Source organism: Crotalus tigris, unplaced genomic scaffold (assembly GCF_016545835.1).
Source record: "Crotalus tigris isolate CLP2741 ecotype Arizona unplaced genomic scaffold, ASM1654583v1 scf7180000017690.20705106771:4171800, whole genome shotgun sequence".
Lineage (NCBI taxonomy): Eukaryota > Metazoa > Chordata > Lepidosauria > Squamata > Viperidae > Crotalus > Crotalus tigris.
The window spans coordinates 2,940,001-2,965,000 of record NW_024096569.1 but is presented as its reverse complement, the minus strand read 5'-3'; the positions used below and the strand labels follow the sequence as shown (position 1 = coordinate 2,965,000).

The 25,000-nt window shown below is 42.8% G+C and overlaps 1 protein-coding gene across 3 annotated transcripts in view; it reads left to right on the top strand.

Annotated features, from left to right (window-relative positions):
- The first annotated feature begins 5,159 nt into the window (after positions 1 to 5,159).
- REC8 (REC8 meiotic recombination protein) overlaps positions 5,160 to 25,000 on the top strand; it is a 27,071-nt gene continuing 7,230 nt past the window's right edge. For 2 of the 3 annotated variants that reach the window (XM_039338063.1, XM_039338061.1), the window contains exons 1-13: positions 6,958 to 7,055; positions 7,158 to 7,226; positions 8,873 to 9,015; positions 9,718 to 9,793; positions 11,064 to 11,178; positions 11,594 to 11,675; positions 15,694 to 15,770; positions 17,358 to 17,433; positions 18,954 to 19,017; positions 20,371 to 20,462; positions 21,392 to 21,489; positions 21,627 to 21,770; positions 23,227 to 23,293. In XM_039338063.1, the coding sequence (XP_039193997.1) occupies positions 7,000 to 7,055; positions 7,158 to 7,226; positions 8,873 to 9,015; positions 9,718 to 9,793; positions 11,064 to 11,178; positions 11,594 to 11,675; positions 15,694 to 15,770; positions 17,358 to 17,433; positions 18,954 to 19,017; positions 20,371 to 20,462; positions 21,392 to 21,489; positions 21,627 to 21,770; positions 23,227 to 23,293 (1,159 nt within the window). In that variant the 5' untranslated portion in view covers positions 6,958 to 6,999. Of the gene's footprint in view, positions 5,282 to 6,957; positions 7,056 to 7,157; positions 7,227 to 8,872; positions 9,016 to 9,717; positions 9,794 to 11,063; positions 11,179 to 11,593; positions 11,676 to 15,693; positions 15,771 to 17,357; positions 17,434 to 18,953; positions 19,018 to 20,370; positions 20,463 to 21,391; positions 21,490 to 21,626; positions 21,771 to 23,226; positions 23,294 to 25,000 lie in introns of those variants that run through there. The other variant, XM_039338064.1, reaches the window with a different exon arrangement.

The window sequence follows — 25,000 nt, the reverse complement described above, 5'->3', positions numbered from 1 at the left end:
ATAGAATAGAACAGAAAATATGGAATGGAATAGAACAATATACAATAGAATAGAATAGAATAGAAAATATGGAATGGAATGGAATAATATAGAACAGAATAGAATAATAAAATACAGAATAGGAATAGAATAGAATAGAATAGTTGGAAGGGACCTTGGATGTCTTCTAGTCCAACCCCCTGCTCAGGCAGGAAACCCTATACCATTTCAGACAAATTGGTTGTCCAATCTCTTGGAGCAGTGTTGGAGCATTCACCGCTTCTGGAAGCAGGTGGTTCCACTGATTAATTCTAACTATCAGGAAATTTCTCCTTAATTCCAGGTTGCTTCTCTCCTTGATGAGTTTCCATCCGTTGCTTCTTCTCCTGCCTTCAGGCGCTTTGGAGAATATAGCTTGACTCCCTCTTCTTTGGGGCAGCCCCTGAGAAACTGGAAGACTGCTATCATGTCCCCCCTCATCCTTCTCTTCATTAAACGAGAGATCTCCAATTCCAGCAACCGTTCCTCATATGTTTCAGCCTCTGATCATTTTGGTTGCTCTTCTCTGCACTCTTTCTAGAGTCTCAACATCTTTTTTACATCGTGGTGACCAAAACTGGATGCCGTATTCCAAGTGTGGCCTTACCAAGGCCTTGTAAAGTGGTATTAACACTTCACGTGATCTTGGTTCTATCCCTCTGTTAATGCAGCCTAGCACTGTGTTGGCCTTTTTGGCAGCTGCAGCACACGGCTGGCTCATGCTTAAGTGATTGTCTACTAGGACTCCGAGGTCCCTCTCACAGTTACTAGTATTGAGCAAGGTAATCCCGGACCTTACGACCACCCTGGGGGGGGTGGGGGTGGCAGAACTTCCACTAGTAAGCAAGAAGATGGTTAGGCGAATTGCGCTCTGTTTTACGACCTCTTTGCTGCGCTTGCCAAGTGAATCGCTGCAGACGTTAAGTGAATCAGACAGTCCTTAAACAAACCCAGCTTCCCCCCCCCGATTGACTTTGCGTGTCCAAAGCCAGTTGCGAAGCTCACAAATAGTGATCCCAAGACCCTGCAACCATTGTAAACGTTGGTTGCCAGGTGCCAGGATTCTGATCACGTGACCTTGGCGACGGACGTAAGTGCGAGGCCTGCTTTCAAGTCACTTTTTTTCAGCGATGTTGGAAGTTTGGTTGCTAAATGAATGGCTTGCAAGTCAAGGACCGCCTGCATCACAAAAAGAAATTAGATTTAGAGGATTTAAAAAACAACAACAGGCCCCTGAAAAAAATTGTTCTGGTCTTGATAGTTTTATAAGAATCGAGTGTTTTGAACTGAGACCGGCAGCAGTTTTGAAAAGTTTATTTTTATAATCTGTCTTGAGAAGGATAAAGGATATTTAACTGTCGGTTTTGTCACATTGCATATAGAAGTTTAAAGTCCAAAAATGGTTGCTGAAAGGTATTTCCATGGATTGGACTGTTCGGCTTATGGAATTAGGATTCGTCATTCACACAACCCACGGAAGTATAAACTGATTCAAAATTCAAACTAAATTAAATGGATACGTGGACTAAAATTTTGCCTCCGGGTTTAAACAGCTCCCTTCCGAAACATCTTAAGTCTCTGTTTAAAGAAAGAATTCCATAATAAATAATATTTCTGGGAACACCTTTTCTTGGTCTGTTTGGAAACATCACACAGGTGATCCTCGATTTACAACCGCCAATTGGAGCCCCAAATCTCCGTCCTTAAGTGAGACATTTGTTCAGGGACTTTTGCCCCGTTTGACGACCATTCTCGCCTCAGTTGTTAAGGGAGTCACCGCAGATGATAGGTTGAGGTAACGGTTGTTAAGTGACTCCAGCTCCCCCCCCCAATGACTTTGATTGTCAGAAGGTTGTAAAAGGGGATCACGTGACCCGGGGTGCTGCGACCGTCATAAACGTGAGGCAGTTGCCAAGCAGTTGAATTTTGATCACCTGACCACGGGATGCTACCAAAGTCGTAAGTATGAAAAGCGGTCGTAACTGACTTTTTTCAGTGCCTTTATAACTTTGAACAGTTACTAAATGAACTAGCTGTGTCCAGATTGTCTTGAAGGTGGAATGGCCCAACCCCTACGAAATTGGGGAATATCATGGGTTTACACATTTTTACAAAGTAAAATTTTTGATTTTGAGAGGATTATGTCATTGATAACATTATACTCCCACCAAGCAGTTTGGGGTAACTCAAGATCCTGATAATAATAACATTTTTTTCCTCTCTCCAGTTCTTTCCATTCAGCGTTTTGTTTCCCCCCCCCCCCCAAAAAAAAATATTTTACTGTTTCACTGCTTTTTTTTTTAAAAAAAAAAATGTTTCTAGGAACACAACAGTGTTAAGAACACTCCAGACAACACTCCAGAAGTTACAGGCTTAAGATACAAAAGGATCTGGACAGACTCAAACACTAGGCACTATCTAACAAAATGAAATTCAAGGGTGAAAAAAATAAGGTTCTACATTTAGGCAAGAAAAACCAAATGTATAGGTATAGTATAGGGCCGGGGTAGGCAACCTCGGCTCTTTTATGACTCATGGACTTCCAACTCCCAGAATTCCTGAGTCAGCATACCTACCCCTGGGGGTACCTTGCTCAATAGTAGTAACTGTGAGAGGGACCTCGGAGTCCTAGTGGACAATCCCTTAAATAGGAGCCAGCCATGTGCTGCAGCTGCCAAAAAGGCCGACACAGTGCTGGGCTGCACTAACAGAGGGACAGAATCAAGATCACGTGAAGTATTAATACCACTTTACAAGGCCTTGGTAAGGCCACACTTGGAATACTGCATCCAGTTTTGGTCACCACGATGTAAAAAAGAAGTTGAGACTCTAGAAAGAGTACAGAGTAGAGCAACAAAGAGGATCAGCAGACTGGAGGCTAAAACATATAAGGAACGGTTCTGGAATTGGGGATGTCTAGTCTAATGAAGAGAAGGACGAGGGGGGACATGATAGCAGTCTTCCAATAGCTCAGGGGCTGCCCCAAAGAAGAAGCAGTCAAGCTATTCTCCAAAGCACCCGAAGGCAGGAAAAGAAGCAACAGGTGGAAACTAACCAAGGAGAGAAGCAACCTAGAACTAAGTAGAAACTTCCTGACAGTTAGAACAATTAACCAGTGGAACCACCTGCCTCCAGAAGCGGTGAATGCTCCAACACTGGAAGTTTTTAAGAAGAGACTGGACAGTTATTTGTCCGAAATGATGTAGGGTTTCCTGCCCGAGCAGGGGGTTGGACTAGATGACCTCCAAGGTCCCTTCCAACTTTATTACTATTACTATTACATAACATCACCATGTTAGTAATTAGTCCTGTTAAAATACATAAAATAATATTTTCTCAGGTTTTTTGGTTTCCTTTTCTGTTTGCCATTTGTCACAAAAAAAAAAAGAGGAAACTCAAAAAGCCGTTGACTCATTTTAAAACTTGAGACTTTTAAAACTGTTTCCAGGAAGTGGAGGGGACGCACCAGTCTTCCAGTCATGAACAAAAATGTGGCAAGATTTCTTGTGAACTCATGAACAATGCAGTTTATTTTAAAAAATTCAGTGGCCACCAAACTATTAGATCAGGGTAGTTATTTACATTTTCGGCTGAGGATTTACAGAATGATAGAGTTGGAAGGGATCTTGGAGATATAGATAGATAGATAGATAGATAGATAGATAGATAGATAGATAGATAGATAGATAGATAGATGGATGGATGGATGGATGGATGGATGGATGGATGGATGGATGGATGGATGGATGGATGGATGGATAATCTCAGGTCTAAGGAATGCTTATAGGGAACAATTGCTTATATCATGCACCTCTGAGATCAAAATGCACTTGCTTGCAACCACAGGTATAAAAATGCTGGAAAGTTTTGTTTCTGGTCACTTGCTGTGGGAACCCTTAGCGAGCCATTCAGCAGAATTAAATTTATCTCAAACTTTGGTGTATGATTAATTGGGCTAGCACCGCCAGGCAAGGAACCCCAGCCTTTTGGGATCAATCACTGAAAATAAGATAGCTAACAAATCTAAAGCAAAGCATGCAAAATTACTGAACTAAGCTACCAAGATGACATCAGCCTGCAATTCGTAGATCAAAGCTCCATTTCCAGGCATATGTGATTGGCATGGTGAGGTCAGGCTGTACTCCCAGGGTTGCTAGGCAACCTATCCTCCCTAATCAGTTTCCCTTTGATCCTTGCAAATCCGCTGCAAGATAAAACTTATTAAAGCTGGCTGAAGCATTCCTAAGGTGTTGCTTTGTGCAAGCATGGGAAAAGTTAGCAAAAGTTAGCCTTTCAGCTTGAATGCTGCAAAATAAAGCACATTAATTGTAGGAATAATAGACTGAGAAAAACAAAGGCCTCTAATAAAACATTTAGCCATTTCTCTCTGCTAAATTAACAAAAGGAAATTGCAAAGGAAGACAGAAAGGCTGTTTCTTTTGTGATTTTTTTTACAGCGCTGTTTTCCCCAATCTGGGTCTTTCCGGTTGTGTTGGACCACAACTCCCATCAACTCCCAATCATTCTGATACAGGACGATGGAATATGTAATACAGCCTGTTTAGAAAGGCCAGGATGTAAATGGCTGAGTTGGAATTTTTCTGTACTATTTGCTTTGATAAGGACCAAAGTAGGGGGAGGGAGGGAAATGGGTTTTTAACCCATTCTGTTTTTATTTTATTTTATTTCCTTAATTTATGGTAAGTTTCGTATTTAGAGCCCATCCGTCTCACTTACAGAGCAACCGTTTTAACCCTCACGACAGCCTTGCAAGGTGGGCTCGGCTGACCAAGAAAGACAGTCCTGGATACCTATTGTGAATTATTCTATTCTCGCGATACCTTGTCAGTGTATAAACAGATGGGGTATTGTGTCTTTATTTTTCATGTTTTTATTCATTTTATTGCAATTTTTTTTGTGAGCTGCCCAGAGTCATTGAGAGTTTGATGGCAAGTTTATTTAAGTAATAGTAATAATAACAACAGACATGTGATATTAGCAGTCATATTAATTGGGCTAGAAACCAGGTGATTGTGAGTTCTAGTCCCATATTTGCCCATGAAAGCCAGCTGGGTGGCTTTGGTCCAATCACCAGGAGACCGAGAGTTCTAGTCCCGCATTTGCCCATGAAAGCTGGCTGGGTGACTTTGGGCCAATCACCAGGAGACTGAGAGTTCTAGTCCCCTCTTAGCTATGAAAACTATCTGGATCACTTTGGGCCTATTGCCAGGAGATGGTGAATTCTAGTTCCACCTTAGCCAAGGTAACTAGCTAGGTGACTTTGGGCCATTCTCTGTCTAGCCCAATCCACCTCACAGGCGTGTTGCTGTGGGGAAGATAGGAAGAGGAAGCAATATTAGGCATGTGGGCTACCTTGAATTGTTCATAAAAATAATAATGGTGGGATATAAATTAATTAATTAATTAATCTCTGGGGTGAAGAACACTGTCTCCAGGGGAAATAGGGAGGGCAAAATCACTGTGCACTGTGATTGGATGGTTTTCCTCTCAAACTCTTTCATCTCATTGGTCAAGCTTAGCAAGAGGGTGGGTGAATGAGCCTTGGGGCAAGAACCTAAGCAAAAAAGACTGAATGGCATTTATACTACCTGAGAACCGAAGAGGTAAGATTTGATTGGCTACAACTCCAGACAGCCTTCTTATTGGTCCACCCTCCCAAAAGAAACCCGGATGACAACAGGTGTTGGGCTCCATCCAATCAGGAGGATGGAGCTGCTCAATTGCCCACAGAGTGGGGGGGGGGTAGGGCAGAAGAGTGAATACTGTACAGAGATGTGATTGGTTGGAACTATGGAACTAACGTCTTGTCTCCAAGCTGGAAGAAACCTTCACCTTTTTCTTCATGCCGGGATTGGCTGAGCCGTTAAAGGAGGGAGAGATTCTTATTGGCCAGAGCTTTGGAAAACAGCAGTGATTGGTCCAAAGTTGTTCTTTTAGAGGCAAAAGCCTACACCTGTTTCATTTGATGTCTAGGATACACTGAGGGAATTTAGAGACTTTAATTTACAAGAATCATTTGGAATCCCAACCTTTTCCTCTCTTAATTCCAATTAATCCCTTAATTACTTCATATTTTTTTTAAAAAATCACTCACCAACCAGGTCCCCCATTTTGGGGATGGCTTAACTCTTTCAGTGTATCGTTTTTTTCAACTTAATTCTCAATAATTGCAATAATTAACAAGATAGAGTTGGTCAAAAGCTCCAAGCCATTGGTTTTTACTCCAGTTAAACCACCTTAATTTACTATTAGGCACTAATTAAGCCCCTTTTTAATTGTCTTTTTTTTGGGGGGGGGGAATCTGCCTAATTCCTAATACTCTGTCCTCATTTACTTCTCACAATTAATACAATTAAGATTTATTTTGAATGATATGATCCATTGGGCTTCAGTTCTTTCTGATTCTGATTGATTCTTATACAATAATTAGTTATAGGCCTAAAAGGGGTCATTCTCAATAAATTCTGCTTATTAACCTGTTCATGTGACCCTTTTAATTTAAAAGCATTGCTAAAAAAAAATCTCCACAACTCCACTCTACATCTTTTCACTTTAAATGTCGATAAAAAGCCTAATTTTTTATGAAATAATGAAATAATTTAAACTTTATGAGGAAGAAAAAGTGCCCTAAATTTGATGCTGTCTCAAATCAAACTGAGGCATTGAGATTACTTGATTTCTGAGATCAGACAAACTCCTGACTTCAAACAGACTTAAATATATCTGTCTCTTGATCAATTTGAATAATATACATATAAAATAATACAATAATACAATAGATAGGATATAGCTTTCTTTTCTGGAAAAGGGCCACTCTTTCGAAGAAAGCACAAACATCCCTCCATATATATATATATATATATATATATATATATATATATATATATATATATTACAATTTCTAAAAATCACACAACCTTATTGTTTTTCTTCCTCTTATTCTTAAACACTTATTCCACCATGTTCTACTATCCCAGCGTTCTGCAACGCCATACCGGGCGCTTTTCTACAATTTGGTAATTGCTTTGGTTGGGAATTCAGAGGTTGGGTGCAGTAGAATAGAGTTAAGGGGGTCTTAAAGCCCACCCCACAGATTGACATTGTCTTATGTCCCACAGGTTGGCAGCCACTGGTGCCGCTAAACTCCTAAAGCGGGAATATCTGAAAGTCAACGTTCCCCAAACCTGGTGAGTGACAGGTGACTTCCCTAAAAGAGGAATTGAGACCTGCTGAGTAGATGTTTTTTTTTATTATTATAGGTCATTCTAGGGCAGTGGTTCTCAACCTTTTTAATGCCGCGACCCCCAACCGGTCGTAAGTCAAGGACTACTCAATTGGTCGTAAGTCGAGGACTACTCAACTGGTGCAGCACCGTTTGCAGAATGGGACTTTTGGCAGGCTCAGCAGGGCAGAGACAGCCTGGACAATTCCTATTGGCTTTTGAAAGCCAATAGAATTAGACTCTATTCAAGAGAGTCTATTCTATTGGCTTTCAAAAACCAATAGAATAAAAGGGAGGAGCACAACTAAGGAAAAGCGGGAAAAATGGCGGACTGCGTTTTGGCGACCCCCATGAAATGGTCGTTCGACCACAAATGGGGTCCCGACCCACAGGTTGAGAACCACTGGACTAGAGACTTACGATCACAGTTGAGCCCCAAAATTTTGTTACTAAGTGAAACCTCTGTTAAGTGAATTTTGTCCCATTTTACGACCTTTCTTGCCACAGTTGTTAAGTTAGTAACGTGGCTGTTAAGTGAATCTGGCTTTCCCTCTTGACCTTTGCTTGTCAGCAGGTTGCAAAAAGGGGAATCATAGGATCCCAGGACGCTGCGACCGTCATAAATATGAGGCAGTTGCCATGCGGCTGAATTTTGATCCCGTGACCAGCGGCCGTTAAGAGCGAAAAACGGTCCCAAGTCATTTTTTTAAAGTGACGTTGTAACTTTGAACTGTCACTGAAAGATCTGTTGTAAGTTCTTTTGTAAGCCGAGCCCTTACAATGTTTTTGTATCGTACTCACAATAGTAATTATTGCGATTTCTTTGAAGAGGGCAGGATCTATATAAGTTGTCCTCAACTTGCGACGGCATTTGAGCCCAAATTTTTTCATTGCTAAGCAAGGCAAAACAGAACAGATCAGACCAGAACAGAATAGAATAGAAATAGAATAATAAAATACAGAACAGAACAGAACAGAACAGAACAGAACAGAATAGAATAGAATAGAATAGAACTGGAAGGGACCTTGGAGGTCTTCTAGTCCAGCCTCCCGCTCAAGAAGGAGAACCTATACCGTCTCAGACAAGTGACTATTGTAGTCTTTTCTTAAAAACCTCTAGTGATGAAGCACCTACGACATTACTAACCAAGGCAGAACAGAACAGAACAGAATAAAATAGAAATAGAATAATAAAATACAGAATAGAATAGAATAGAATAGAATAGAATAGAATAGAATAGAATAGAATAGAATAGATATTGGAATATAGAATAGAATAGAATAGAATAGAACTGGAAGGGACCTTGGAGGTCTTCTAGTCCAGCCTCCTGCTCAAGCAGAAGAACCTATACCGTCTCAGACAAGTGACTATCTTAGTCTTTTCTTAAAAACCTCTAGTGATGAAGCACCTACGACTTCTGGTGGCCAGCTGTTCCACTGGTTAATTGTCCTCACTGTCAGGAAGTTTCTCCTTCGTTCCAGGTTGCTTCTCTCTTTGATCAGTTTCCACCCATTGCTTCTCGTCATTCCCTCTGGAGCTCTGGTGAACAACCTGGTTTTTGATGTATATAAATGTATACGAATATTACCTGCATTTCCTTTTCCTTACAGCGAGGAGATCATGGCGTACATCCTGGTCCGCGTCCCGTCGCCAGTTCCTGGGTCATCCCGGCCACGATTCTCACTCTACCTCTCCGCTCAGTTGCAGTACGGTGTGATCTTGGTCTACAGTCGCCAGTGTCAATATCTTGTGGGTACGATTTGTTTCCCAACTCGCTGGAAGTTCTCAGTCTTCCAGGGTCGGGTCCGTCCTAAATTGGCTTTTGCAACTGGACTGTCTTGTTTGTCTTTGAGGACGTTTCGCTTCTCATCCCAGAAGCTTCCAAGAATGGTGACCAGTCAGAGCTGAAGAAGCTTCTGAGATGAGAAGTAAAAGTCCAGTTGCCTCCTGAAAAAAAGCACCTTTGGGACAAGGGGCAGCTGGTAGCATCTTTAAAATAAAAGTTTGATGAAAAGGCAGACCTTTTGCATCTCAGATGCATCTCACAAAAGTTGCTTCTCTTATACAGTGTTTCCCAAACTTGACAATTTTAAGGTATGAGGACTTCAACTCCCAGAATTCCACAGCCAGCCATGCTGGCTGGGGAATTCTGGGAGTTGAAGTCCACCCTTCTTAAAGAGGTCGAGATTGAAAAACATTGCTGTGTAGGCTAAAATATAAAGTCTTTTTGGTTTTTAGTGGTTGGGTGCAACACATCTGGAAGAAGTTAAATCAAGCAATTGGAATGAAAACCATTTCTGCCTTTTATTTCCCTTCCAGAATTTTCTCCCCCGGGGTTTTCCGAAATTAATCACTGATATGTTTTGGAAACATTTGGATTAAGAACGTGAGAAGCATTGCTTCCACGTTTGGGTGATTCCCCTGGTTCTGATTTTTTCTCTCTCTCTCTTTTCAGAGGAAATTCAACACAGCTTGGAGCTCCTTAGCCGTGCCCGTCAACAAATAAGGATTGATCTGACCGACCTTGAGCAGTGAGCCATTGAGATTTTCCCTGACTGATTTAAAAGGCCTGTGATTTTGGGGGGGGGGGTGTTAGGGTTCCTCGGCAAGATCATTCTTTTTCTTGTTTTATGTGTGTTATGTACGTGTACACTTTTGAGAGCAGAATTTCATTTTTAATGTGTGCCAGTGTGCCCACAGTAAAAAATGACAATAAAGGGTATCTTATTTTATCTCTTATCTCTTATCTCATTGCTTATCACTTATCTATCCTATCTTAGCTTACATTACCTTATCTATTATCTATTTATTATCTATTATCTATTATCTATCCTATCTTACCATTCCTTATCTATTGTCTATTATCTACTATCTATTATCTATCCTATCTTGCCTTACTTTACCTTATTTATTATCTATCCTATCTTACCTTACCTTATCTATTGTCTATCTATTATCTATCCTTTTACCTTACTTTACCTTATCTATTATCTGTTATCTATCCTATCTTACCTTACCTTATCTATTGTCTATTATCTATTATCTATCCTATGTTACCTTACATTACCTTATCTATTATCTATTTATTATCTATTATCTACCCTATCTTACCATACCTTATCTATTGTCTATTATCTATTATCTATCCTATCTTACCTTACTTTACCTTATCTATTATCTATTATCTATCTTACCTTACCTTATCTATTGTCTATTATCTATTATCTATTATCTATCCTATCCTATCCTATCTTATCTTACCTTATCTATTGTCTATTATCTATTATCTATCCTATCTTACCTTACTTTACCTTATCTATTATCTATTATCTATTATCTATCCTATCTTACCTTACCTTATCTATTGTCTATTATCTATTATCTATTATCTATCCTATCTTACCTTACCTTATCTATTGTCTATTATCTATTATCTATTATCTATTATCTATTATCTATCCTATCTTACCTTATCTATTGTCTATTGTCTATTGTCTATTCTCTATTATCTATCCTATCTTACTTACTTTGTCTATTGTCTGTTGTCTATATATTATATATTATATATCCTCTATCTTATCTTACCTTATTTATTGTCTATTGTCTATTATCTATTATCTATCCTATCTTACCTTATCTATTGTCTATTGTCTATTCTCCATTCTCTATTCTCTATTCTCTATTCTCTATATTATCTATCCTATCTTACCTTACCTATTATCTATTATGTATTATCTATTCTCTATTCTCTATCCTATCTTATCTTACCTTACTTTATCATTCTCTTCTTCCCAACTCCAGACCAGGCCTGCTGGTTCCGGATCAACTGGCTCTAATGGAAGCTCTGGAGGAAGCCCCCGACCCCTTTTTCGGCCTGATGGAACCGCTGCTGCCTAGTCCTTTCTCCATCCCACATGTAAGAGCCTTCTTTTTGAAGGTGCCCTTGCTATTCTCTTTGCCCTAATCCCTTCACCACATCCGGCTTTCGCGATCCAATCTGCAAGCTCTTCCAGTTTCTGTGTAGCGAGTTCCAATCCAGCGCTGGGCCTCTCCAGGGAAAGGGAAAGGTCCCATTTGAGCTCAATTCGCATCACCCAGTTTCCTGGGCAGCGGATTTTTTATTGATTGATTGATTTATACGAGCCACGGTGGCAGATCACTTGCAATGGCGGGGTTTCCTTGTGGTGTCCCATCCATACTAACCACACCTGGCTCTGTTTAGCTCAGCTAAGGTCATCTAGCTGATCCGGAACGGCCAAAATTCCCACACGTGGCAGAAGAATCCAATTCCTGGCACAATGTCAGACTGACCGTCTTCCTCTTTTTCCAAGGTCCGAGACATCTTGGAGGCCCCAACTCCTGACAGAAGTCCTCTGGAACGGTCCCCAACCTCCGTCCCGCCTCGCAGGGCAGGTAAGACCGAAAGTCAGGACTGCAGTTTGGGGGGGGGGCTGATGGTAGAAAGTCTCTCATCCTCAGGCAGACGGGAAGCAGGTTTGACTTTCAGGAAGACATGTAAAACCCACAAATGCAAATCCCGACAACCGCTTCGAGTTGTGGGAGGATGTGGTGACTCGCACCACAGAGGCTTTGCAGAGGCTTCGCTTCCTCTGCTCAGCTTCGGGTGTGAAACTGAAACTGCCCAGAAGTTGTGAAGCCAAGTGTGAAAACCTCCTCACGGGGCCTGTTTCAGCTGCCACTTTCAAAGCATTGCAGGAAGAGGTGGTGTCTGTGGAGATCCACGATCCTTTTTTTTTTAATAACAAATTTTATTGTTTTTTTTAATTTTTACAACAAAATGCTCAAGACACACGGTGGTGGTTGGGTGATCAGTTGTCCAGAAACAAAATCATATAATACCTCGAGTAAATACATTAAATGTTCCCTCTCTATTTCCCTCAAATAATCTAACATATTTAAAACAATCCATTTCTGCATTTCATTTCCATAAATCCTAATCCCGTTTTGAACTTTATTAATTTACAATTACCATAGTCCAATTTAATCTTAGATTAAACATATGATCACTTCGGGTATTCCTTCTAAAATACAAATCCAGATCTATTCTGGCTCTTAATCTCATAAATCATTGATTTTATCACAAATCTCTCTTATTTCTTCTTCCGCTACAAAATACGTATCCTGGTGAAAAATAAAATATTACTCTACTCTATACATAGGCAATCCATCAGTCAGTCAATCCACGATCCTTTAGGTCACCATTGTCCCAAAGCTGCTTTTTCCAAAGGCCACTGGACTTCCTCTCTTGAAGACGTTTCGCTTCTCGATCCAAGAAGCTTCCTTCAGTTCTGACCAAATGGCGGAGGATGGAAGGATTGATATTCCTTTGCAGTCATCTGGTCGTTAGTACTCCCTATGAGAATCATTGAGGCCACTTGGAGGTTTATTTGAGCCCTCAGGGTCACCTAAATCAGGGTGCAAATAGGTGTGGAACTTTATTTGAAACTGCTGAAAGGACTGTGTGGTAAACAGGAGGAGAGGTGGTGTCGTATCCCTCCCCCTCTGTTGAGAGAGGACTCTTCCGTCTTAATGTAGATGGCCTCTTTGACTCCTCTTCTGAACCCTTTTCTCAACCCAGGGGGGGTTACAACAGCCCCATCTCCTGTTTAAACAGAGTCCTTTCAGCAGTTCCAAGAAGGCTCCACACCATAATAATAATAATAACAACAACAACACCCCAGACTTAACAATTGTCGATAAGAAAGACAAAAAAGTCTGGATAGTGGACGTGGCAGTGCCTGGAGACAGCAGAATAGATGAGAAAGAACTGGAGAACATAAAGACCAACAAATAGAAATAGAAATAGAAAGACTGGGGCAAAGGCAAGCAAGGGTAGTACCAATAGTCATAGACTCCTTGGGTGCAATCCCAAAACAACTGGAGCACCACTTGAACACCATCGGCATTGACAAATTCACTATTAGTCAATTGCAAAAGGCGGCCTTACTAGAAACTGCTTATCCTGCGACGATACCTGTAATACCATCAAACATCCACATCTGCCTATCCCAGGTCCTTGGTAAGACTCGATAGGTAGACAAAATGCCAAATCCAGTCTGAACATCTGGCTGACTGTGCGATGATCCATAATAATAATAAAGTTGGAAGGGACCTTGGAGGTCATCGAGTCCAACCCCCTGCTCAGGCAGGAAACCCTACACCATTTCGGACAAATGGCTGTCCAGTCTCTTCTTAAAAACTTCCAGTGTTGGAGCATTCACCGCTTCTGGAGGCAGGTGGTTCCACTGGTTAATTGTTCTATCTGTCAGGAAGTTTCTCCTGAGTTCTAGATTGCTTGTCTCGTTGATTAGTTTCCATCCATTGCTTCTTGTCCTGCCTTCAGGTGCTTTGGAAAATAGCTTGACTCCCTCTTCTTTGGGGCAGCCCCTGAGATACTGGAACACTGCTATCATGTCCCCCCTTGTCCTTCTCTTCGTTAAACTAGACATACCCAATTCCAGCGCCTGAAGGCAGGAGAACAACATCTATCGGCTGTGGCCAGGGGGACCTTTGCCCAGGTTCGCCTGGTGCACCAGTTGCAGCCTTATCTGGACCGCGAGGCTTTACTCACAGTCACTCATGCCCTCGTCACCTCAAGGCTGGATTACTGTAATGCGCTCTACATGGGGCTACCCTTGAAGAGTGTTCGGAGGCTGCAGTTGGTTCAGAATGCAGCCGCGAGAGCGATCGTGGGCGCGCCAAGGTACGCCCACGTGTCACTTATCCTCCGCGAGCTGCACTGGCTTCCTGTGGGCCTCCGGACGCAATTCAAGGTGTTGGTTATCACCTTTAAAGCCCTTCATGGCATAGGGCCAGGTTACTTACAGGACCGCATACTGCCGCACAGCTCCCAGAGACCGGTGAGGTCCCACAGATTGGGCCTCCTTCAGGTCCCGTCGGCCAGACAATGTCAGCTGGCGGGCCCTCGGGGAAGGGCCTTTTCTGTGGTGGCTCCGACCTGGTGGAATCAACTTCCCCCCGAGGTTCGAACTACTCCCACCCTGCCGGCCTTTAAGAAAGCCGTCAAAACTCTCCTGTTCCGGCAGGCCTGGGGCTGATGTCCCCGGGGGGGGGGGGCGGGACATGATCGGACTGGCGGTATGATTGTATCATTTTATTGTTTTATTCTCGGTGACTGTTTTAATTTTGTACGCCACCCTGAGTCCTTCGGGATTGGGCGGCATATAAATAAATTAAATAAATAAATAAATACTCTACTCGCCTTCAGAAGTTGTGAATGCTCCAACACTGGAAGTTTTTAAGAAGAGACTGGACAGCCATTTGTCTGAAATGGTATATAGAGTTTCCTGCCTGAGCAGGGGGTTGGACTAGAAGATCTTCAAGCTCCCTTCCATCATCATCATCATCATCATTCTTATTATGAACACTAGAAAGTCCAGTTGCCTTTTGAAAAAAAAAAAAAACACTTTGCGATAGGAAGATGTGACCTTTGCAGGAATTAAGGTGGTGGTGGGGAGAATATTGTGACCCGACCCTCTTTGTTTCATAGGACACAAAAACCAAGCTGTCCTCTTCTCTCCTTTTTCATTTTCCTCTCTGCCGCTTCTGGCTGAGAAGTTTCTTTCTTGCCATGAGCTAGCCCAGTTTTAACAATTACTCATTCCACTGGCACAAAGCTACCCCTTCCTTCCGTTTGATCATGGCTCGCTTGAATGCCGTTGTCTCTGCAGCTGCGAGGAACAGGCGTTGTACGGAAATAACCTCGCAGAATTCCTTTTGTCACCCTGTAATCATCTGCAGCAGAAATAAGAATTATAAAAAAAAAAACCAGAATCTTTTGACTCATGAAAGATGAGCAAAGCACATTCCTGGGCCGTGAATAAAAACAGCTCTCTGAATTTCCTGGCTTTGCAAGGCCAACTCTTTATTTTTCAGTACAGATCGTCCTCAACTTACGACCAAAACCTCTGTGGCTAAGAGAAAGATTGGTGAAGGGGGTTTTGCTCCGTTTTATGACGTTTCTTGCCACCGTTGTTATACGAATCACTGCAGGGGTTAAGTTAGTCATCAGTTTGTCATAGTCAACCTGGCTTCTCCTGTCGACCTTGCTTGTCACAAGGTTGCAAAAGGGGATCACGTCTCTCTCTCTCACACACACACACACACACAGAGAGGACACTGCAACCGTCATAAATATGAAGCAGCTGCCAAACGTGAGAATTCTGATCGCGTGACCACGGGGTGGGGTGGGGTGCTGCAATGGTCATAAGTGTGAAAAGCGGTCATAAGTCCCTTTTTTCCAGGGCCATTGTGACTTCACGTGGTCACTAAATGAATTGTAAGTCGAAATGGAATTTCCGCTTTAGTTCATTTTCACGGCGCTGAGCCAGAAGAGAGAGTGCAAGTTTGCAAAATCAACCACTAACTTTCAAATCTTGTCATGCCAAAGGAAAACCAAGGATCACAGTCTCTCCTGAAGCGATCACACTCAAGGAATCCGAGCCCATCACACTGCTGAAAATTGAAGTAAGCCCTCCTGCTGGGAAGTGGGGAAGAGGCGAAGACAAGGATGAGAATAGAATAGAATAGAATAGAATAGAATAGAATAGAATAGAATAGAATAGAATAGAATAGAATAGAATAGAATAATGGGATGAAATAGAATGGAATGGGAATGGAGGAATAGAATAGAACAGAATAGAATTAAATTACAGAACAGAATAGAATAGAATAGAATAGAAGAATAGAATAGAATAGAATAGAATAGAATAGAATAGAATAGAATAGAATAGAATAGAATAGAATAATGGGATGAAATAGAATGGAATGGGAATGGAGGAATAGAATAGAACAGAATAGAATTAAATTACAGAATAGAATAGAATAGAAGAATAGAATAGAATAGAATAGAATAGAATAGAATAGAATAGAATAGAATAATGGGATGAAATAGAATGGAATGGGAATGGAGGAATAGAATAGAATAGAACAGAATATGACTAAATTACAGAATAGAATAGAACAGAACAGAATAGAATAGAAAAGAATAGAATAGAATTAAATTACAGAACAGAACAGAATATGGAATAGAATAGAATAGAATTATAGAATAGCATGTAGAATAGAATATAGAATATAAAATCTAGATTAGAAAATAAAATAGAATAGAACAGAATAGAATAGAATAGAATAGAATAGAATAGAATAGAATAGAATAGGAAATATGGAATGGAATGGAACAGAATATAGAATAGAATAATAAAATACGGAATAGGAGAGGATAGGATAGAATAGAATAGAATAGAATAGAATAATGGGATGAAATAGAATGGAATGGGAATGGAGGAATAGAATAGAACAGAATAGAATTAAATTACAGAATAGAATAGAATAGAATAGAATAGAATAGAATAATGGGATGAAATAGAATGGAATGGGAATGGAGGAATAGAATAGAACAGAATAGAATTAAATTACAGAATAGAATAGAATAGAAGAATAGAATAGAATAGAATAGAATAGAATAGAATAGAATAGAATAGAATAGAATAGAATAGAATAGAATAGAATAGAATAATGGGATGAAATAGAATGGAATGGGAATGGAGGAATAGAATAGAATAGAACAGAATATGACTAAATTACAGAATAGAACAGAACAGAATAGAATAGAAAAGAATAGAATAGAATTAAATTACAGAACAGAACAGAATATGGAATAGAATAGAATTATAGAATAGCATGTAGAATAGAATATAGAATATAAAATCTAGATTAGAAAATAGAATAGAACAGAACAGAATAGAATAGAATAGAATAGAATAGAATAGAATAGAATAGAATAGAATAGAATAGAATAGAATAGAATAGAATAGGAAATATGGAATGGAATGGAACAGAATATAGAATAGAATAATAAAATACGGAATAGGAGAGGATAGGATAGGATAGAATAGAATAGAATAGAATAGAATAGAATAGAATAGAATAGAATAGAATAGAATAGAATAGAATAGAATAACAGAGTTGTGATTTGTAATGATGTGATTTGCAATGTCAGAGTGGGAGACCAGCCCACATAACAGGTTCATAGTGGTTTCTCCTCCACCATAGGATGAGCAAGACCTCCCTGAAATCACAGCTGGAGAGATCGACCTGTTGGTGGAGCAGGAGGGATTCCTAATGCCCGGTGAGATTTTTAGGCTGTTTCCTGGTCCTGAAACTCAGGAACATTTTAGGTGAATCAGATTGACCGATGGTCTTCTCCCCAGTGGCCTCAGTTGCTTTCTGGAATCCCAGACCCTGTTTGAAATCCAAGGAGGGTCTCTGGTTTGTCTTTAAACTCTTTCCAAAGAGGTGGTGGTTCTTGAGCAATAGGATAGCAGGGCAAATCAGCTGGTGAGTCTGGAGTTCTATCTCAGCAGATCATCTTTGAACACCTGCACCCTCCAGATGTGCAGGTCCCTTCATTCTTTAGCTACCAAGATCCTGGTTTTGGATCAGAAGCCAGAACAACTGAAGATTCCCCTGGTTGGGAAGGGTTACTTTGTCCCATCTCCATACTGAATACAGAAAAAGAGGGTGAGACGGGCAGCATACAAGATAGATAGATAGATAGATAGATAGATAGATAGATAGATAGATAGATAGATAGATAGATAGATAGATAGATAGATGGATGGATGGATGGATGGATGGATGGATGGATGGATGGATGGATGGATGGATGGATAGATAGATAGATAGATAGATAGATAGATAGATAGATAGATAGATAGATAGATAGATAGATAGATACATGTGTGTTTGTGTATATGTGTGTGTGTGTGAGAGAGAAAGAATAGATATATGACAGATAATAGAGAGAGCGACAAACAGGCCATACATAATAGATATATGTGTCAAAGCAAGAACATCCAATGTTAGCAGTGTTGACAATATGATAGATAATAGTAGATGAAATAGATATAAATAGTCATAAATGAGGTAGATGAGAGAGAAGAGATAGATAGGATAGATAAATGATAGATAAATAGGATGGATAGATAGATAGATAGATAGATAGATAGATAGATAGATAGATAGATAGATAGATAGAAAGATGATAGATAGATAAATAGATATGGATAGATAGACAGGTAGACAAACAGACAGACAGACAGATATAGACAGCATAGGACAGGAATATAATATAATAGAATAGAATAGAATGGAATGGAATGGAATAGAACAGAACAGAACAGAATAAGAAATAGAATGGAATATAGAACAGAACAGAACAGAATAGAATAGAATAGAATAGAATAGAATAGAATAGAAAATATGGAATAGAATAGAACAGAACAGAATAGAATAGAATCTATTGAGAATAGAGTAGAATAGAATAGAAAATATGGAATGGAATGCAATGGAATGGAATAGAATAGAGTAGAGTAGAATAGAATAGAATAGAACAGAATAGAATAGAATAGAATAGAAAACAGAAAAAATAACAGAACAGAATAGAATAGAAAAAGTGTTCCTTTGTCACAAAAGTCTTCATTGCAAAGGGGCTACCAGAGGGGTCCTCTCCCCCCTCCCCATATCCATTTCCAAAATTTCTTCCAGCTTCCCAACTGCTTCCCTCTCTCACTTTGCAGCTCCACTGCTTGCATTCTTTGCTTCCTTCCTTACAGTTTTGCCTTCTCTCTCTCCCCCCCCCCCCCACAGAATCCGTGGAGGAAGCCAGAGTGCCAGAGCCATGGGTGTCCTTGGGGCTGTCGCCTCCCACAGGGTAAAGACATGGGGCTTGGGGACTTCTCCTAATGCTCCCAGTTGGGTTCTGGGTGGGCAGTGGGTGGGGGTAGGATCAAAGGGGGGGGGGGTTGTAGAGTGGTGGAGATTAGGCAGAGAGAAAGAATTGAAAAAGGAAAGAACTGAGCCAGCAGGCTTTTCAGGAGATTCACCCCCCCCCCTCGGAGTTGCACAATCACTTCCTAGTTTGCTGCTGGTCAAACAATTGCAGTGGGCTTCTTGGATCTCAAAAACCTGTCCAGGAAAGTAAAGAATAAATAGCAGAGAATATTTGTGGCTTGGGGCTAAACTGTGCTCTATCAGGTTGGTTATTTTCTTGCAGACGTTTCATGACCCAACTAACTAACATCATCAGTGCTAGAAGGAAGGGAGGAGTTGCTCTCCCTTTCAGCACTGGTGATGTTCCCTAGTTGGATCATGAAACGTCTGCAAGGAAAAAAAACAAGCTCAGGGAGCACCAAGGACCACATAATTCTCCTCCTCCTCCTCCTCCTCCTCCTCTCTGCTTTGTCTGCAAGAAGAAGAAAAAACCTCAAGGAGCACCAAGGACTTGTGAAGTCCACAAGTCATCAAAGGGCCAGGTTTGAAGACCCCTAAACTAGATACAGAGTTTCTCAGCCTTGGCAGCTTGAAGATGGGTGGACTTCAATTCCCAGAATTCCTCAGCCAGGCACGCCTGGCTGAGGAATTCTGGGAGTTGAAGTCCACAAGTTATCAAAGGGCCAAGTTTGAAGACCCCTAGTCTGGATCCAAGCCCGCGGTTTCATCAAAATGACCAACTGAGGAATTCTAGGAGTTGAAGTCCACCAGCCATCAAAGGGCCAAGTTTGAAGACCCTTGATCTGGGTCTAAGCCCTCAGCTTCATCAAAATGGCCGACTGAGGAATTCTGGGAGTTGAAGTCCATAAGTAATAAAAGGGACATAGTTCCCTCACGCTGGCTGAGGAATTCTGGGAGTTGAAGTCCACAAACAGGAGTCTTCCATCTTGGCCCTTTGATGACTTGTGGACTTCGACTCCCAGAATTCCTCAACCAGCGTGCCTGGCTGAGGAATTCTGGGAGTTGAAGTCCACCAGTCATCAAAGGGCCATGTTTGAAGACCCCTGGTCTGGAGATAAAACGAAACAGAAATAAAGCCTGCCTTTTTTTCGCCCTCCCTTTCCCATAGGTTTCCTTTTCCCTCCTCCTTACCTTTCTCTCCCATTGCTTGCTTTTGCCTTTGGGCATTTGATTTTAGAAGCTAAGAAAATTGAGTCACTTGGAAGAAATAAAATGTGTGTTTCATTTTTTTTAAAATTATTATTATTATCTTTATTTTTTGGGGGGGGGACAGGACTGTGGAGGAGACCGTAACTGCGAAAGAAACGGGGCTGATCTTGAGAGAAGAGGGGCAGCCTTCTGTCGGCGTTCCTCTGCAGCCTTTGGGTGAGCGGGGGGGGGTCTGCGGGCAAAGGGCATGATGATCCGGAGAGCCCCTTCCTCACTTTCGCTTGACTCAAAGAAGGCGCGTTTCTGTGTGGGGAAAAAAAACACACACACAAAAAAGAAGGCGGTCCTCAGCTTACGACCACAATTTCCATGGCTAAGCAAGGCGGTCGTGAAGTGAGAGATGCCCAATTTTACACGCTTTTTTTAGACTCAGACTCAGAATCAGAACAGAGCTGGAAGGGACCTTGGAGGTCTTCTAGTCTGACCCCCTGCTTGAGCAGGGGGCTGGACTAGAAGACCTCCAAGGTCCCTTCCAGCTCTATTCTGACTGATGATTGATTGAATGAGTGAGTGAGTGAAATGGTCTGGGGTCTCCTGCTTGAGCAGGGGGCTGGACTAGAAGACCTCCAAGGTCCCTTCCAGCTCTGTTCTGATTGATGATTGATTGATTGATTGATTGATTGATTGAAATGGCATAGGGTCTCCTGCTTGAGGAGGGGGCTGGACTAGAAGACCTCCAAGGTCCCTTCCAGCTCCATTCTGATTGATTGATTGATTGAAATGACCGGTTGGGGGTTGCGGCATTAAAAAGGTTGAGAACCACTGCTCTAGGCTCTCCTGCTTGAGCAGGGGGCTGGACTAGAAGACCTCCAAGGTCCCTTCCAGCTCTATTCCGATCCACCGATCGCAAGTGGAGGACTGCCTGTACAACATCATGCAGAATAAAACCTGCAAGCAGCTGTTCAGATTCGGCCGAGGTGCCAAGGGGAAAAAAACAACAACGCTCAATTAAGCCTGAGCTATTTTTTTTTTCCCCCTTGGCCTTTAATCTTCCCGCTCTCGGCTCATCCTTTTCCTGGAGGGCCGGAAAAATTGGCTCGTTTTTCCAGATGCCACCTGGCCTTCATCCTTCTCCTTATCTTTAGAGAGTACGCCTGCGGGAGAGGAACCCAGGTTCCCACCGACGCCCCCTTCGCCCAGGGCCAGGGCCAAGAGAGGGCCACCTGCCCCGTTGAGTCCCGAGGTGAGATCAAAGGAGGAGGGCAGGGAGGGTCCTTCTCCCCCTCCGAGGCTGCCCCCAGGAAGGGTTCAAAACCCTTCAAGGTCGGCCCAGAAATTCTCAGGCGGTGTTTTTTTGTTTTTGGTTTTTTTTCCCCCCAGCTCCGACTTCCCGAATACGAGCCGTCGCCGCAACGCCCCTCCAAACGCCGAAGACAGCTGCGTTTTATGGACGTGGTGACTCAGATTTCCAGGGAGGACTTCCAGAAACAGATCTCAAATCCCCGCATCCAGTGTCAGCCCCTGGTAGATGTTGGAGGCGGGGAGACGTCGAGGGCAGCGGTTCTCAACCTGTGGGTCGAACGACCATTTCACGGGGGTCGCCAAACAACGTAGTCCGCCATTTTTTCCCCCCTTTTTCCTTAGCTGTGCTACTCCCTTTGATTCTATTGGCGTTTGAAAGCCAATAGAAGAGGCTCTCTTGAATAGAGCCTAATTCGATTGGCTTTCAAAAGCCAACAGGAATTGTCCAGGCTGTCTCTACCCTGCTGAGCCCGCCAAAAGTCCCAGTCTGCAAACGGTGCTGCACCAGTTGAGTAGTCCTCGACTTACGACCGGTTGAGTAGTCCTCGACTTACGACCGGTTGGGATTAAAAAGGTTGAGAACCACTAGTCTAGGGAGACCTCCAGGTCATGGGTTGTGTCCCAAAGGTGCTTTTTTTTTTCCCCAGGAGGCACCTGGACTTTCTCGTTTTTTTTTTTCTTTTGAAGACGTTTCGCTTCTCCTCCCGGAAGCTTCCTTCAGTTCTGACTGGAAGGTACGGGATTCCCCTTCCCGTGGGAATCTGGTCGGAGCTGAAGAAGCTTCTGGGATGGGAAGGGAAAGGTCTTCGGAGAAAAAAGAAGGAAATCCTGAAAAAAAGCATCTTTCAGGCAGGGAGAGGTGGGCTTCAAATGCAGGCGGCATGCCCGTTGCCCTCCAGTGGACTTTTTCATCTCTTCCCTGGCAGGATTTTTGTAATTTTTGTAATTTATATTGTTTTTTTAAGGTGACGAACATATCGAACATTCCTCCTTCCTTCCTATTTTCCCCACAATGACAACCCTGTGAGGTGGGCTGGAGGGAGAGAGAGGGACTAGCACAAAAATCAGCCAGCTGGCTTTCCTGCCTCAGCTGGAACAAGAACTCCTAATTTCCTGGGGATTGGGTCAGTCGTGCAGTTGGTTTCCAGGCCTAAGGCGGGACTAGAACTCCCCGTCTCCTGGTGGTTGGCCCAAAGTCACCCAGCTGGGTTTTGTGTCTCAGGCAGGACTAGAACTCCCCGTCTCCTGGTGATTGGCTCAAAGTCACCCAACCGCTTCCAGGCCTAAGGCGGGACTAGAACTCACTGTCTCCTGGTGATTGGCCCAAAGTCACTCAGTCAGCTTCCAGGCCTAAGGCGGGACTAGAACTCATCGTCTCCTGGTGATTGGCCCAAAGTCACCCAGTGGGCTTTCATGCCTAAGGCGGGACTAGAACTCCCCATCTCCTGGTGATTGGCCCAAAGTCACCCAGCTGGATTTCATGTCTAAGGCAGGACTAGAACTCACCGTCTCCCAGTCTTTAGCCGGGTGCCTTAACGAATAGCCCAAACCGGTTTGCTCCTGTTTGCTACAGGATTGTGGCTGCATTCCAAAATCTCGTCTCTCCCCTCAATTGCCGTTTGTCACCCCCGACACATTCTAATAATTTCCTTTTTTGCTGCATTTTTTTTTTTTTTAGGAGTCGGTTCTCCTGCCAGCAAAGCGACTGAAGACTCCAGCCGAACTGTTGAGTAACCCAACCTACGGTAAATACACCTCCCCTTATCTGCCATTCCCCAGGTTGTCCTGTTCCCTTCTCCTCCCTGGCGGGAGGCAAAGGGCCCGTCCCGCATCCGCGACCCAGAACAAAGCAGGACCTGAGCTGACCGATGGCCAGGAACACACAGACTTTCCCCCCCCCCATCGATTTAGGACCTGTCCTGGACAGTGTGTGCTTATTGCACTAATATCAACGTATGCCAATCGAGATGTAAGGGGGAGTTTATGGTGCCCGCTTTCAATCTTTGCCGCTTGGTGTTAACTCGGTCGGCAAGGAAAGAAAATTCACTTTATCCAGCCTGCTGGATACGCCAGCCATGCAACCCTCGAACTGACAATGAGAATATTGGTAGCTCAGGGATGAAATGAGGGGTCCTGGGTGCTCTCTGAGCTGGGTTGTTTTCTGGCAGACATTTCATGACCCAACTAGGGAATATCATCAGTGCTAGGTGGGAGGAGGAGGAGGAGGAGGAGGAGAAAGAGGAGGAGGAGGACTGTGGGGTCCTTGGTGCTCCCTGAATTTGGATGTTTTCTTGCAGACATCTCATGACCCAACTAGGGAAGATCATCAGTGTTAGAAGGGAGTGCGGGAGGAGAAGGAGGATTGTGGGGTCCTTGGTGCTTTCTGAGCTTGGGTGTTTTCTTGCAAATGTTTCATGACCCAACTAGGGAACATCATCAGTGCTAGATGTTGGAGGAGGAGGAGGACTGTGGGGTCCTTGGTGCTCTCTGAGCTGGCTGGTTTCCTTGCAGACGTTTCATGACCCAACTGGATAATATCATTGTGATATGCAGGTTCTGAGGTTTTGCTCGATAAAGAAATACAGGAAGCCAGAAGTTGCCTTCGAGCTTTAGGTTTTTATTCAGCTGACTACAGACGGGCTCCTCGAAATGAGAGGGGCAACGAATGACAAGAGATCCTTGTATTTATTCTTTCTGATTACATAAGCAACCCAGCCAGCAAAGCTGACACACATAAGATAAAGATTGTACCCAGTCAGTCTGTAGATACGAAGGGAGAAAGCAGAAGTAGCTAAACATGTTCCCCTTCGGGTGTCTCCCTAAAGCAGTGGTTCTCAACCTGTGGGTCGGGATCCCATTTGGGGTCGAACGACCATTTCACGGGGGTCACCAAACAACGCAGTCCGCCATTTTTCCCCCCCTTTTCCTTAGCTGTGCTCCTCCCTTTTATTCTATTGGCTTTTGAAAGCCAATCGAATAGACTCTCTCGAATAGAGTCTAATTCTATTGGCTTTCAAAAGCCAATAGGAATTGCCTAGGCTGTCTCTGCCCTGCTGAGCCCGCCAAAAGTCCCATTCTGCAAACGGGGCTGCACCAGTTGAGTAGTCCTCGACTTACGACCGGTTGAGTAGTCCTCGACTTACGACCGGTTGGGGTGTCGCGGCATTAAAAAGGTTGAGAACCACTGCCCTAAAGATATCATATGTTCTCAGGTGGGTTTAGGACACTTCGGTGTTGTCCTTGCTGTCCTTTCATGACCCCTACATTCATAGGCCTACAAGTGACCAGAGACAGAGGGGCCGCATCTGTATATTGATACTGTCCCCTAGGTCCTGGTCAGCAATTGGTGCTAGAAGGGAGTGTGGTATGTGGAGAGGAAGAGGAGGAGGAAGAGGAAGCGGAAAAAGAGAAGTGGAGGAGCAGGAGGAGAAGGTGGTAGGGGGAGGAGGAGG